At 41.5% G+C, this 16,046-nt stretch overlaps 1 protein-coding gene across 1 annotated transcript; it reads right to left on the bottom strand.

Annotated features, from left to right (window-relative positions):
* Nucleotides 1–2,597: 2,597 nt before the first annotated feature.
* LOC127921324 (uncharacterized) lies at nt 2,598–11,855 on the bottom strand. The gene is made up of 6 exons (XM_052505035.1): nt 11,745–11,855; nt 10,062–10,157; nt 8,653–8,751; nt 8,168–8,278; nt 7,516–7,599; nt 2,598–3,192 (listed from the first exon to the last, which is right to left on the bottom strand). Exons 1-6 carry the CDS (start codon nt 11,829–11,831, stop codon nt 3,064–3,066), a joined length of 606 nt encoding a protein of 201 aa, XP_052360995.1. The 5' UTR covers nt 11,832–11,855; the 3' UTR covers nt 2,598–3,063.
* Nucleotides 11,856–16,046: the final 4,191 nt, after the last annotated feature.

Below are 16,046 nucleotides of genomic sequence, written 5' to 3'. Positions count from 1 at the left end.
GAGAGAGAGAGAAACAGTGCATGTGGAGATGGAGAGAGCAGAAGGGAAGGAAGAGAGAGAAACAGTGCATGTGGAGATGGAGAGAGCAGAAGGGAAGGAAGAGAGAGAGAAACAGTGCATGTGGAGATGGAGAGAGCTGAAGGGAAGGAAGAGAGAGAGAAACAGTGCATGTGGAGATGGAGAGAGCTGAGAAGAAGGAGGAGGTAGAGCTGGAGAAGGAGAGAGAAAAAAAACATGCACAGAGATAACCAGGAGGAAAACGAGATGATAGATTTAGAGGATAACAGAGTTAACCAGAAGAAGCTTTGGTTAGAGTGGAACAGCTAAAGAGAGAGATACGCTGGAGTACCAGCTATAGCTGGAGGACCATCAGGAAATATCAGGGGCCCTTCTTAGCCTGGGAACCAGTCTGTTTGTGCCATCATGCCTCTGCTTGTCATGCCAAACACATGATAACACAAACAGATCTGGGAACAGGCTAGGCCCCTCTCTCTAGGATGTGTGCATTTAACTAACTTGATGAGTTAATATCTACTGCCCTCCTGTGATTTCACAGTGCAAAGCAGGTCATTTGGGGAGCCATGACCATGGAACCACATCATCGCAGCACGTTGCCAAGGAAACTTCTGCCACACAGGCAAATAGAACAAAGTAGTTTATTGAATGAACGTAAAATGATATTATGAGTATGTACTACAGTAGCCTGGGTGCCAGTCTGTTGAGTGAACATTCCACCCCTTGTACTCCGTGTCACATGCCAAATGTTTAGCATGACAAGGAGTGACAAGGAGTGGAATGATAGCTAAACAGACTGGTACCCGGGCTACAACCACTGGTTTAATATCATACCGTTTAGAGTCCTTCATTACGTATTCATTGTTTTAATCAACTTTTCCCCCTGTATCAGACTGTATTCAGTTCGAAGAAACAGAAAGACAAGTTGAAGAAACAAGAGAAGGAGGAGAGGAAGAGAAAGGAAGCAGAGAAAGACAGAAGGCAGAACAGAAGAGGAGAGAGAAAGAGATGAAGGAGTGTGAAAGACAGGAGGAGGAGAGGATGAGAGGAGAGAACAGGAGGATGAGAGGAGAGAACAGGAGAAAAAGAGGAAGAGGGGAGGATGAGAGGAGAGAACAGGAGGATGAGAGGAGAGAACAGGAGAAAAAGAGGAAGAGGGGAGGATGACAGGAGAGAACAGGAGGATGAGAGGAGAGAACAGGAGGATGAGAGGAGAGAACAGGAGGAAAAGAGGAAGAGGGGAGGATGAGAGGAGAGAACAGGAGGAAAAGAGGAAGAGAGAGGAGGATGAGAGGAGAGAACAGGAGGAAAAGAGGAAGAGAGATGAGGATGAGAGGAGAGAACAGGAGGAAGAGGAAGAGAGAGGAGGATGAGAGGAGAGAACAGGAGGAAGAGGAAGAGAGAGGAGGATGAGAGGAGAGAACAGGAGGATGAGAGGAGAGAACAGGAGGAAAAGAGGAAGAGGGGAGGATGAGAGGAGAGAACAGGAGGAAAAGAGGAAGAGAGAGGAGGATGAGAGGAGAGAACAGGAGGAAAAGAGGAAGAGAGAGGAGGATGAGAGGAGAGAACAGGAGGAAAAGAGGAAGAGAGAGGAGGATGAGAGGAGAGAACAGGAGGAAGAGGAAGAGAGAGGAGGATGAGAGGAGAGAACAGGAGGAAGAGGAAGAGAGAGGAGGATGAGAGGAGAGAACAGGAGGATGAGAGGAGAGAACAGGAGGATGAGAGGAGAGAACAGGAGGAAAAGAGGAAGAGAGAGGAGGATGAGAGGAGAGAACAGGAGGAAAAGAGGAAGAGGGGAGGATGAGAGGAGAGAACAGGAGGAAAAGAGGAAGAGAGAGGAGGATGAGAGGAGAGAACAGGAGGAAAAGAGGAAGAGAGAGGAGGATGAGAGGAGAGAACAGGAGGAAGAGGAAGAAAGAGGAGGATGAGAGGAGAGAACAGGAGGAAGAGGAAGAGAGAGGAGGATGAGAGGAGAGAACAGGAAGAAAAGAGGAAGAGAGAAGGATGAGAGGAGAGAACAGGAGGAAGAGGAAGAGAGAGGAGGATGAGAGGAGAGAACAGGAGGAAAAGAGAAAGAGAGGAGGATGAGAGGAGAGAACACGAGGAAAATAGGAAGAGAAAGGAGGATGAGAGGAGAGAACAGGAGGAAGAGGAAGAGAGGAGGATGAGAGGAGAGAACAGGAGGAAAAGAGGAAGAGAGGAGGATGAGAGGAGAGAACAGGATGAAAAGAGGAAGAGAGAAGGATGAGAGGAGAGAACAGGAGGAAGAGGAAGAGAGAGGAGGATGAGAGGAGAGAACAGGAGGAAGAGGAAGAGAGAGGTTGAGAGGAGAGAACAGGATGAAAAGAGGAAGAGAGGAGGATGAGAGGAGAGAACAGGAGGAAAAGAGGAAGAGAGAGGAGGATGAGAGGAGAGAATAGGAGGAAGAGGAAGATGAGAGGAGAGAACAGGAGGAAGAGGAAGAGAGAGGTTGAGAGGAGAGAACAGGAGGAAGAGGAAGAGAGGAGGATGAGAGGAGAGAACAGGATGAAAAGAGGAATATTTTTAAGAGATGTTGGTTGTCGAATAAAAGGAACATAATGTTAAAAGATGCTTGTCCCTTTATTCAAGACACTGTAACCAACACTGAGGCACTTCAATGGTTAAATGGTTACCAATTATTTACAACAGAAAAACAAACCACAGGTTTTACAGAACCTTTGACAGCCAATAAGAAGACTCTTGCTGGCAGTCAGATGGATAATCAGTTGAACAGTAATACTTTGGACAACACAGTAGAGATGTCTAATGTCTAATAATGTCCTGAGTTGTCCTTTCATGTGTGTTATGAGTATGTACATAATATGGATGCATTGCTAACCTGATCCCAGATCTGTTTGTGGTCTGGCCAATGACAACTCCATTGCTGTCATTGCCAAGCCAACTCTTTGTCACCCATTGTCATGTTTGGCTTGACACAAATGAGTGACAGGAGTTGTCATGATGGCACAAACAGACTGGCACTCAGACTAGTGCATTGAGTCTCCTTCATAAGAGGACCATTTCATTTCAGACACTCTCTGCTGTGTCACACAGCTCCCTGTATTGAGGTGGTTGAGAGGTGAAGATCACAGGTGGCACATCAACCTTTCTTCTCATCTGGCAGAGTATTGTGATGGCCAGGACAACTCCAACATCCTGAGGACCAGACACACAGTAACGGTTCAGTCAGGATTGACGGAGCAGGTGACCAGATGCTGAGTGTGATAGATGATGGTTCAATCTAATAGGCCTACACTCAACACCTATGGTAAAAATCACTGTGGTACAGCGTTGGGGTGTGATAGATAATGGATCTAATAGACCTACACTCAACACCTATGGTAAAAAAAGAGTATGGAACAGCATTTGGTTCAATTAAGTTTTAAATTCAGGTCGAGTCAATTGAAATTCACTTCCTGAATTGAAAAATCCACATACAAAACTATGGACAATTTTCAATTTGTGCATTGAATTTCAATTGACTGAATTGAAAAAAATGTAATTGACTGCAACCCTGGAAAGGTTAAATACACGGCCGGCCCACTGATTGACGAGGGCAGCATTTTCTGAGCTAAACTGCTAAGACCCACCAACAACAACACATAGAACCTCACATAATTCTGCCCCAAAACAATCTCTCAACCAGTGGCATATGGGCTTTTTATGTGAGCGCTAATGCCACCCTTTGATAAGCAGGCCCCACATTGTCAAAGGTGCTAAATGATTTGCTTGTCCTTCCCCCAGGGTGCAGTTGGAGAGACGCATCTCTGATCACTCAACCAACATACCGGGAAAAAATTATCTAACATAAATAATGTAGTAGATTTAGGATATGTAAGAAAGAGTATGTGACCTTCTCTGTAGCCTACAGGCTGGAGATAAAATGTAATGAGACACACTTTTTTACATCATGCAGCTTTCTCCAATCAAATAGCCTGACCTAAACGGAGGTCAATCAAATAGCCTGACCTAAACGGAGGTCAATCAAATAGCCTGACCTAAACAGAGGTCAATCAAATAGCCTGACCTAAACGGAGGTCAATCAAATAGCCTGACCTAAACGGAGGTCAATCAAATAGCCTGACCTAAACGGAGGTCAATCAAATAGCCTGACCTAAACGGAGGTCAATCAAATAGCCTGACCTAAACGGAGGTCAATCAAATAGCCTGACCTAAACGGAGATCAATCAAATAGCCTGACCTAAATGGAGGTCAATCAAATAGCCTGACCTAAACGGAGGTCAATCAAATAGCCTGACCTAAACGGAGGTCAATCAAATAGCCTGACCTAAACGGAGGTCAATCAAATAGCCTGACCTAAACGGAGGTCAATCAAATAGCCTGACCTAAACGGAGGTCAATCAAATAGCCTGACCTAAACGGAGATCAATCAAATAGCCTGACCTAAACGGCGGTCAATCAAATAGAACATTTGCTGTCATTATAACAAACAAACATGTCCTAAAAACAGGACAGTTCAAAGTGAAATGAATAATCACAGCTGTTGTCCAGGAGTTTCATCCCGTTGTCATGATCAGTGGTTTCAAGTTGGTATCTGTCCAGTTTTGACAAGCTGATCACAATGAAAAATAAAATATTTACAATGTAAAAACATTGCAAATAGGCTCCTGAGAACTCCTGATAAAGTTGGGTAGCTGATATTCAGGGCTTAAATTGCCAAATTGATTAGTCACAGGAATCAGGACTAATAAAGCCAATGTAACGGCCTGTTTTCCAAAGATGGGCCTACCACATGGATGGGCCTACCACATGGATGGGCCTACCACATGGATGGGCATTCATACAATTCCATTGCGGGCAACATGGTAAGCTACACCCCACACCCCAGTAAGCCCGAGACGACATATTTTAGATGTCTTTTTTTTGGTCCTGTTCGGATGTCGTTTTTATGCGTTTTACAAAACGGTAGGCTTACCACATACGATGCATTCAGAGAGTATTCAGACCCGTTGACTTTTTCAAAATGTTATGTTACAGCCTTATTCAAAAAATGTATTAAATTGTTTTTTTCCCCTCATCAATCTACACACAATATCCCATAAAAACAAGGCATCATTTTTTGGGGAAAATGTTCTGAATTTAAAAAAAATACAAACTGAATGAACACATTTCCATAGGTATCCAGACCCTTTACTCAGTCCTTTGTTGAAGCACCTTTGGCAGTAATTACAGTCTCAAGTCTTCTTGGATATAACACTACAATATTTGTGGAGTTTCTCCCATTCTTCTCTGCAGATCCTCTCAAGCTCTGTCAGGTTGGATGGGGAGTTTCTCCCATTCTTCTCTGCAGATCCTCTCCAGCTCTGTCAGGTTGGATGGGGAGTTTCTCCCATTCTTCTCTGCAGATCCTCTCCAGCTCTGTCAGGTTGGATGGGGAGTTTCTGTCAGGTTGGATGGGGAGTTCCCATTCTTCTCTGCAGATCCTCTCCAGCTCTGTCAGGTTGGATGGGGAGTTTCTCCCATTCTTCTCTGCAGATCCTCTCCAGCTCTGTCAGGTTGGATGGGGAGTTTCTTCCATTCTTCTCTGCAGATCCTCTCCAGCTCTGTCAGGTTGGATAGCGCTGCACAGCTATTTTCCGGCCTCTCCAGAGATGTTAGATCGGGTTCATGTCTGGGCTCTGGCTGGGCCACTCGAGGACATTCAGAGACTTGTCCCAAAGCCACTCCTGCGTTGTCTTGGCTGTGTGCTTAGGCTCGTTGTCCTGTTGGAAGCTGAACCTTGTCCCCAGTCTGAGATCCTGAGGGCTCTGGAGCAGATTTTCATCAAGGATTCCTCTGTACTTTGCTCCGTTCATCTTTGCCTCGATCCTGACTAGTCTCTCAGTCCCTGCAACTGAAAAACATCCCCACAGCATGATGCTGCCACTGCCATGCTTCACCGGTGGGATGATGCCAGGTTTCCTCCAGACGTGATGCTTGGCATTCAGGCCATAGAGTTCAATCTTGATTTCATCAGACCAGATAATCTTGTTTCTCATTTTTTAGATGCCTTTTGGCAAACTCCAAATGGAAGTCTGGCCACTCTATCATAAAGGCCTGATTGGTGGAGTGCTGCAGATGGTTATCCTTCTGGAAGGTTTTCCCATTTCCACAGAGGGACTCTGTAGGTCTGTCAGAGTGACCATTGTGTTCTTGGTCACTTCCCTGACCTAAGCCCTTCTTCCCCAATTACTCAGTTTGGCCGGGCGGCTCTAGGAAGAGTCTTGGTGGTTCCACACTTCTTCCATTTAAGAATGATGGACGCCATTGTGTCCTTGGGGACCTTGAATGGACCAGATCTGTGCCTCGACATTATATAGACAGGTCTGGTGCCTTTCTTAATCATGTCCAATCAATTGAATTTACCACAGATGGACTCCAATCAAGTTGTAGAAACATATCAAGGATGATCAATGGAAACAGCATGCACTTGAGCTCAATTTTGAGTCTTAAAGCAAGAGGTCTGAATAGTTATGTAAATAAGGTATTTCTGTTTTTTATTTTAATACATTTGCTAAAATAAAAAGAATATAAAAAAATCTGGGGTATTGTGTGTAGATTGATGAGGATTTCTTGTTTTATATAATCCATTTTAGAATAATGCTGTAACATAATTTTTGGGGGAAAAAGTTCAGGGGTCTGAATACTTTCTGAATGCACTGTAGATGGGCATTCATAACATTCCATTTCAGGCCAAACTGCAGGCTTCAGGTGACACCTTTTGGGCGACGTTTTTTGCGGCAGTTCAGGACCGGCCTTGATTTCCAACAGACATTTGTTTTGGTCCGGACCAAATCTGAACCAATCATGTTTGTTTCAGATTTTGTCCGGTCTGGACCAGCCTTGATTTGGCCCAAACATAGATGTCTATAAATGACTTATTCTCAACTTTCATTCAGAACCAACAATGTGCATGATTTTAACATCTGTAAAATACACATTTTCAACATCTGTAAAATACACATTTTCAACATCTGTAAAATAAGTTTCTTCAACATCTGTAAAATAAGTATTTTCAACATCTGTAAAATACACATTTTCAACATCTGTAAAATACACATTTTCAACATCTGTAAAATACACATTTTCAACATCTGTAAAATACACATTTTCAACATCTGTAAAATACACATTTTCAACATCTGTAAAATACACATTTTCAACATCTGTAAAATAAGTATTTTCAACATCTGTAAAATACACATTTTCAACATCTGTAAAATAAGTTTCTTCAACATCTGTAAAATAAGTATCTTCAACATCTGTAAAATACACATTTTCAACATCTGTAAAATAAGTTTCTTCAACATCTGTAAAATACATATTTTCAACTTTCATTCATCTGTCTTTTAGATGTCATTTTGCTTACGGGACTATTCTAGTTTTGCGGGGTTGGTATTTTTTGGTCTTGCCTATGGAGGCAGAATGGCAAGGCCCGGCCCTAGTTAAATAGTACAGAAATATATCAGAAATACATACCCATAATGCTGTCAGTGCTACTAATATTCCTATTCCCAGGCTGATCGCATTGCTCTCGACTGAGATCAGGATGGGAAGACATGGCTGAAAATGGACAATTAAGAGTTTGTCATTTTGTGTGAAAAACAAGAGTATACAGCTCTGTATTATATCAGAACTTAAACAAACATCAGTTTATTGTATCAATGAGTACTGTACAAGTCATCTCTATGGATCCAACTAGCATTATGACATTCTAGTGGATACACAGCTGCCAGCAAAACACTTTGAGCAAAATTACGAGCAAAACCGTTTAGTTGCACCCTCTTGACAGCAGACACATTTAAAAAATGGTGTAATTCTACGCATTTTAACTTGGGGTGTAGAGAAAATGTTGCCGTTTTAAAGCAAGTTCGCTGCAACTCTACACATTTTGCCATGGGGTGGTGAGAAATGTATGCCGTTTTTAATGACATCATAGTGAGACTGAGGAACCACATCAATGAGGGCTCTATGGGTAGTAATTTGACCATGATAACACGTTTAGATAACTGTCTGCTAACCTAATTTAGCAATCTAAAAAATATTATCTGATATGGGCTAGTTGATTTGAGGACCTTCAAAATGGCCACCAGTTGCCCATCCCTGGTGTAGTGGAATGACTTGTTTTTACCTTTTCATATACCAGAATGTGTTCATCCATTAATCCCTTGTGGTCATCATCCTCAGATGAATTACTGTTGGGATAGTGAATAACAAATCTTGTATTGTTACCAGGAGCAACCTGAAATAGAATGTGACAAGGTTTAAAACAGTGCTTTACTTTAGCTGCATGATTTATTACTAGGCTGCAGCATGGCATCCATTATGTGTCTGGTCCAAATGTGTTCTATGGTATTTGTTGGTCTTTTAGAGTATTGTCATGTACATCTTCCTCAGTTTATTCATGGTCGTCTTGTCACTGTCCTTATCGTCGTCTCTTTTTTTATTTTGTTTTAAAAACACATTTGAAAGATAATAGAATAAAACATGTATTGCTCTTTACCAAAAGACATAACAGATTTATTTAACACAGACTGACACACTGAATCAGATCCTACTCAGCATACAAATAACAACAACAACAACAAGTTAACTTATTTAACACAGCAGACTCACACATTTAAAGTCTGTTGAGTCCTCATCAGAACAGAGACAGGAGATGGGGATGTCTGTGCCCCAGTCTTGGTAGCCTTGTACGAGCCCACAGCATTTGAACTGAAAGTGAAGGAAACAGAACAACAGGCATTTTAAAAACAATTAGGCAAACAATTACCAAATATAGTTAAGGCCTGGAGAAACCTCCCTGGAGAAACCTCCATGGAGAAACCTCCATGGAGAAACCTCCCTGGAGAAACCTCCCTGGAGAAACCTCCCTGGAGAAACCTCCCTGGAGAAACCTCCCTGGAGAAACCTCCCTGGAGAAACCTCCCTGGAGAAACCTCCCTGGAGAAACCTCCCTGGAGAAACCTCCCTGGAGAAACCTCCCTGGAGAAACCTCCATGGAGAAACCTCCCTGGAGAAACCTCCATGGAGAAACCTCCCTGGAGAAACCTCCTCCTGGAGAAACCTCCCTGGAGAAACCTCCCTGGAGAAACCTCCCTGGAGAAATCTCCCTGGATAAACCTCCCTGGAGAAATCTCCCTGGAGAAACCTCCCTGGAGAAACCTCCCTGGAGAAACCTCCCTGGAGAAACCTCCCTGGAGAAACCTCCCTGGAGAAACCTCCATGGAGAAACCTCCCTGGAGAAACCTCCCTGGAGAAACCTCCCTGGAGAAACCTCCCTGGAGAAACCTCCCTGGAGAAACCTCCCTGGAGAAATCTCCCTGGAGAAACCTCCCTGGAGAAACCTCCCTGGAGAAACCTCCATGGAGAAACCTCCCTGGAGAAACCTCCCTGGAGAAACCTCCCTGGAGAAACCTCCCTGGAGAAACCTCCCTGGAGAAACCTCCCTGGAGAAACCTCCCTGGAGAAACCTCCCTGGAGAAACCTCCATGGAGAAACCTCCATGGAGAAACCTCCCTGGAGAAACCTCCCTGGAGAAACCTCCCTGGAGAAACCTCCATGGAGAAACCTCCCTGGAGAAACCTCCATGGAGAAACCTCCAGAAACCTCCTGAGAAACCTCCCTGGAGAAACCTCCATGGAGAAACCTCCCTGGAGAAACCTCCCTGGAGAAACCTCCCTGGAGAAACCTCCCTGGAGAAACCTCTATGGAGAAACCTCCCTGGAGAAACCTCCCTGGAGAAACCTCCATGGAGAAACCTCCAATGAAAGTGTTTTTAGTCCAGGCCTTGGTTTACATAATATGGAAAACCGTCCCTAAAGACACACATACATTGAATTGTCACTCTGGGAATTTGAATCGGCACATTGAATTGGCACATTGAATTGGCACATTGAATCGGCACATTGAATTGGCACATTGAATTGGCACATTGAATTGGCACATTGAATTGGCACATTGAATTGGCACATTGAATTGGCACAAGCAGAGACCATAAGAAGCATTAAATGAAGGTGACTTACGTTAGTCTGTATGTTGTATATCGTTTCTATATCTTTTTGTTTCGCTCCACTCAGAGGCATCATAGCTAGATGTTCCTCTCTGGTTAACTCCTCCATCTTGAAATGAATCAAGTTAACATTCAGTGTTATAGTCACAGCTGAAACCTATAATCAGCTTGGAAATTTGAAAAGGACAGATACAATACATTGAATTATCAAGAATCAGATGCATTGCACCATCATACAATAACTTCTCAAATATCTTTTCACCAGAACAGCAAACAAACATTGTCTCAAGGTTGAATTAGAAAATGAAGATATAAACAGGTAACTGCCAAAACGAATGGAAACCCCTGAGTAAATGAGGGACACGGAGTATATTAAAAGCAGGTGCTTCCACACAGGTGTGGTTCCTCCATTAATTAAGCAATTCATATCCCATCATGCTTTGGGTCATGTACAGTATGAAAATGATTTTGGCTACCATGGCTACTTCCCCATGGCTCGGGCTCCCGAGTGGTGCAGCGGTCTAAGGGGGATCACTACAGACCCGGGTTCGATCCCGGGCTGTATCATAACCGGCCGTGATCGGGAGTCCCATTGGCCCAGCGTTGTCTGGGTTAGGGGAGGGTTTGACCAGCGGGGCTTTACAAGTAGGCCGTCATTGTAAATAAGAATGTGTTCTTAACTGACTTGCCTAGTTAAATAAAAGTAAAAAAAGGTTCAATAAAGGTTAAAAAAGGTTCAATAAAGGTTAAAAAAAAGGTTAAAAAAATATTAAATAAAGGTTAAAAAAGGTTAAATAAAGGTTAAAAATAATAAAAAAGGATCATATGCTGCCATCCAAAGGGTATGAGTGCTCACTGAATGGTTTGATGAGCATGAAAACATATCGATGTAAAACCATATGCCATTGCTGTCTCAGTCACCAGATCTCAACCCAATTGAAAACTTATGTGAGATTCAGAAGCAGCTCCTGAGACAGAGTTTTCCATCAACAAAACACCAAATGATGGAATTTATTGTGAAAGAATGGTCTCGCATCACTCCAATAGACTTCTAGACACTGGTAGAATCTATGACAAGGTGCATTAAAGCTGTTCTGGCTCGTGGTGCCCCAACACCCTATTAAACCACTTTATGTTGGTGTTTTCCATTATTTTGGCAGTTACCTGTGTGTGCATATATAGATATATATAATATATAACTGTGGGTTTATAATCATAATATTACAATGATATATGGATATATATATATATATATATAGACTACTGTACCTCGTGTTTGGAATGATATGCTTTCACGCACTCCACAAACAGGTATAGGCTGGCCAGTGACATACCTACAGAAAACTACACACACATATTGGATGTTGTCAAGCAAAATCAATACTAAAGGTTCATTCAAACCTTATCCCGCTTTAAGGGAAACATGTCATGGGGAAAGTGTTGACTGGTTCCAGTTGAGTTGTATGGCATGCCATTACCTATCAGAAAGGAACAGTTTGCAGCAGTGAAGTCAAGTCGGTAGCCAGATCCCAGATCTGTTTGTGCTTTCTAACCAACTCCTATGATAATTATCCAAGACAAACCAACAGATCTGGGATCAGGCTAACACTTTGAGGGCTTACCAGAACCACAGCCCATTTCTTCTCCTTCCGGCGCCATCAGGCTAACACTTTGAGAAAGGTCTCGGCAGGCTTACCAGAACCACAACCCATTTCTTCTCCTTCCGAGCGCCATAGACCCCAAATATTGACAGGACCAGGGTTGCTGCTTCTAGGACATACATAACTACTATCCCAGGCAGAATCTCATCTATCTGTGCATAGGAAGACAAGCCAGACTAATGATATGGCAACTGTGGGTTTATAATCATAATATTACAATGATACTGCTGGATTCTAGCCTGGTCTCAGATCTGTTTATGCTGTATACAACTCCTATGTACAGGGTATGTCATGCTAAACACTGTAGGAGTTGGAAAGACATTACAAACAGATCTGGGACCAGGCTAATGCACAGCATTATTATAATGAAATCAATATGATATAATTAGTAAATGTAATAGGAGCTATAAAAAACAGAATTACTTCTTCTGATTGGTGAGAAGTACTGATGTCCAAATAAGGTGATGGCCAGCAATGTAGGGTATTATACTGATGATCTGAAGAGAATACAACACATGATACAATCATTACAATGTACAGGGTATTATACTGAGAATTCTACTGATAATGCACAGTAAAGGTTGATACAGTCATTACAATGTACAGGGTATTATAGTGAGAATTCTACTGATAATGCACAGTAAAGGTTGATACAATCATTACAATGTACAGGGTATTATACTGAGAATTCTACTGATAATGCACAGTAAAGGTTGATACAATCATTACAATGTACAGGGTATTATACTGAGAATTCTACTGATAATGCACAGTAAAGGTTGATACAATCATTACAATGTACAGGGTATTATTCTGAGAATTCTACTGATAATGCACAGTAAAGGTTGATACAATCATTACAATGTACAGGGTATTATACTGAGAATTCTACTGATAATGCACAGTAAAGGTTGATACAATCATTACAATGTACAGGGTATTATACTGAGAATTCTACTGATAATGCACAGTAAAGGTTGATACAATCATTACAATGTACAGGGTATTATACTGAGAATTCTACTGATAATGCACAGTAAAGGTTGATACAATCATTACAATGTACAGGGTATTATACTGAGAATTCTACTGATAATGCACAGTAAAGGTTGATACAATCATTACAATGTACAGGGTATTATACTGAGAATTCTACTGATAATGCACAGTAAAGGTTGATACAATCATTACAATGTACAGGGTATTATTCTGAGAATTCTACTGATAATGCACAGTAAAGGTTGATACAATCATTACAATGTACAGGGTATTATTCTGAGAATTCTACTGATAATGCACAGTAAAGGTTGATACAGTCATTTATTTCAGAGGAGAGTTGAGGGATCCATTTCTTCATATAATTCTTCAATAATGCATTTGACCATCGCCATCTACAAATGGTTTGTAAGCAGATAGTAAATTGTATTTACATATATTATACCTCATTTATAAATAGACTAAGAAATTATACATGATTAAGAAATGAATAGCTGAAATATTTACTTAGTCGGCTGGTTATAAAAATCGAATATCAGTTATTGACTATCCTAATATTCTGACAAATACGTGATAACTAAGGTCAGTAGGTCTATTTGAAGATGAGAATAAACATAACAAAAAAATGTAAGATATTTAGCAGATAATAAACAAATAGGGGCCAAATTAAAAGGCCGAAAAATAAATAAGTAAGCTGAACACACCCACAAACCAAAGCTAAAAACGTGTTCCAGTGAAAGATTAAAGCCCAGCAGCCCAACTGCAACATTAAATACAACATTTGTATTTAATTTTAGCGCTTGTCTTGATACTGCACTATAAAACAATCGGCTCATTATTGTTGATGAAAGCGTCCCGTGTAAACTGCAACTCTAACTGCGGTGAAGTTACAAAAATAACCAGCAATAATGTAAACAAATAATGTCGTATTAAAAAACGTGTATCGAGAGCCATAATTGGCAACATGGTCCTATAAAAACGGGTTTATCTACTCGAATACGATCACTTACACAGATCAAGACACAGACGAAAATGAACGTCGGTTTTACGCAGATAAGTATTCTTCCCATTTCTGTATTTGGTTATAATAAAAACAACAGTTTGGATAAGCAGTTCACTTCAGAGTTGGTCTTGCTGAAGCCCAAGATCTTTAAGTCCAGAAAATAGATTGTCCGATTCCTTTAACGGTTTCTTCTTCTTCTCAACATGAGAGTGTGTTGACATGCTGCTGAATGGTGTTTTGTGTTATGGGAGGGACTAGCCCGCATGAACGCAACGCCCCATGAACTTGACTTATATTTTCTTTAAATGGGCTAATCCAGAAGTTAGAGAGAGATGTGCAACCACAGCAGTAAGATTTGTGGCCAGTTGCCCTGAGAAAACGGTAACAAGTGGAGTACAAACAACATTGTAAATATTGATCTGTTTATTGTCTGCCCTCCTATCGGTTGTCTTGGCAGAACAAAGCATCTCCTGTGTGAATCCAGAGGTCCAGTCCAGAGCAAGGAGGCCTGAGTGAACATGAAATCACATAATCAGCCATTTCTGGACAACTATAATCAACATGCTCCAAAAAACACCCTATTCCCTAGTGCTCTATAGGCCCTGGTCAAAATGTAGTGCACTATATAGGGAGATAGAGTGCTTCCCATTTGAGGTTATAATAAAAACCATTGGGTCTCTAGGAATTCAGAGAAGGGCTAGGTGTTACGCAATGTCAATGTCAATGCAACCCCACAAAACATCTGGAGCACATTTTGTACAGAGGAAGATAGTAATGGAACAGACTCAATAATATGATAGCAATGGAACAGACTCAAGCATATGATAGTAATGGAACAGACTCAAGCATATATAGTAATGGAACAGACTAAGCATATGATAGTAATGGAACAGACTCAAGCATATGATAGCAACCAACAGACTCAAGCATATGATAGTAATGGAACAGACTCAAGCATATGATAGTAACAGAACAGACTCAAGCATATGATAATGGAACAGTAATGGAACAGACTCAAGCATATGACTAATGGAACAGAAAGCATATGATAGCAATGAACAGACTCAAGCATATGATAGCAATGGAACAGACTCAAGCATATGATAGCAATGGAACAGACTCAAGCATATGATAGCAAATGGAACAGACTCAAGCATATGATAGTAATGGAACAGACTCAAGCATATGATAGCAATGGAACAGACTCAAGCATATGATAGCAATGGAACAGACTCAAGCATATGATAGCAATGGAACAGACTCAAGCATATGATAGCAATGGAACAGACTCAAGCATATGATAGCAATGGAACAGACTCAAGCATATGATAGCAATGGAACAGACTCAAGCATATGACAGTAATGGAACAGACTCAAGCATATGATAGTAATGGAACCGACTCAAGAATATTCCCCATTCACAGGAAAAGGATGTACAAATGAAGGATTTTATTTTTTATTTATTTTATTTCACTTTTATTTAACCAGGTAGGTTAGTTGAGAACAAGTTCTCATTTGCAACTGCGACCTGGCCAAGATAAAGCATAGAAATTCGACACATACAACAACACAGAGTTACACATGGAATAAACAAAACATAGTCAATAATACAGTAGAACAAAAGAAAACAAAAAGTCTATATACACTGAGTGCAAATGAGGTGAGGTAAGATAAGGGAGTTAAGGCAATAAATAGACCATGGTGGCAAAATAATTACAATAGAGCAATTAAACACTGGAATGGTAGATGTGCAGAGGATGAATGTGCAAGTAGAGATACTGGGGTGCAAAGGAGCAAGATAAATAAATAAATACAGTATGGGGATGAGGTAGGTAGATAGATGGGCTGTTTACAGCTGGGCTATGTACAGGTGCAGTGATCTGTAAGCTGCTCTGACAGCTGGTGCTTAAAGCAGGTGAGGGAGATATGAGTCTCCAGCTTCAGTGATTTTTGCAGTTCGTTCCAGTCATTGGCAGCAGAGAACTGGAAGGAAAGATGACCAAAGGAAGAATTGGCTTTGGGGGTGACCAGTGAGACATACCTGCTGGAGCACGTGCTACGAGTCGGTGCTGCTATGATGACTCGTGAGCTGAGATAAGGCGTGGCTTTACCTAACAGTGACTTGTAGATAACCTGTAGCCAGTGGGTTTGGCGACGAGTATGAAGTGAGGGCCAACCAACGAGGACAGGTGGGCATACTTATTTTACAGTAGGTTTGAAATGCTGGAGAGTAACTGTTCCTTTCTGGGTAACAGATTAGTTCAACAACTACATAACTGAGCACATACAGTATGTCCAGTTGTTTCCTGTGAAGTCTTGATTGTCAACATGACACTCA

This window comes from Oncorhynchus keta, unplaced genomic scaffold (assembly GCF_023373465.1).
Source record: "Oncorhynchus keta strain PuntledgeMale-10-30-2019 unplaced genomic scaffold, Oket_V2 Un_contig_2200_pilon_pilon, whole genome shotgun sequence".
NCBI classification, from domain to species: domain Eukaryota; kingdom Metazoa; phylum Chordata; class Actinopteri; order Salmoniformes; family Salmonidae; genus Oncorhynchus; species Oncorhynchus keta.
Note: the sequence above shows the minus strand (reverse complement) of the source record. Positions and strands in the feature narration are given on the sequence as shown.

What these genes read in the sequence shown, in the direction of transcription:
- LOC127921324 (XM_052505035.1), bottom strand. Translation starts at nt 11,831, where the DNA reads ATGTATGTCCTAGAAGCAGCAACCCTGGTCCTGTCAATATTTGGGGTC. An exon ending in AGAAATGGGTTGTGGTTCTG is followed by an intron (nt 10,158 to 11,744) that starts GTAAGCCTGCCG and finishes ATTCATTTCAAG; the next exon opens with ATGGAGGAGTTAACCAGAGA. An exon ending in ACTCAACAGACTTTAAATGT is followed by an intron (nt 8,279 to 8,652) that starts GTGAGTCTGCTG and finishes ATTCTATTTCAG; the next exon opens with GTTGCTCCTGGTAACAATAC.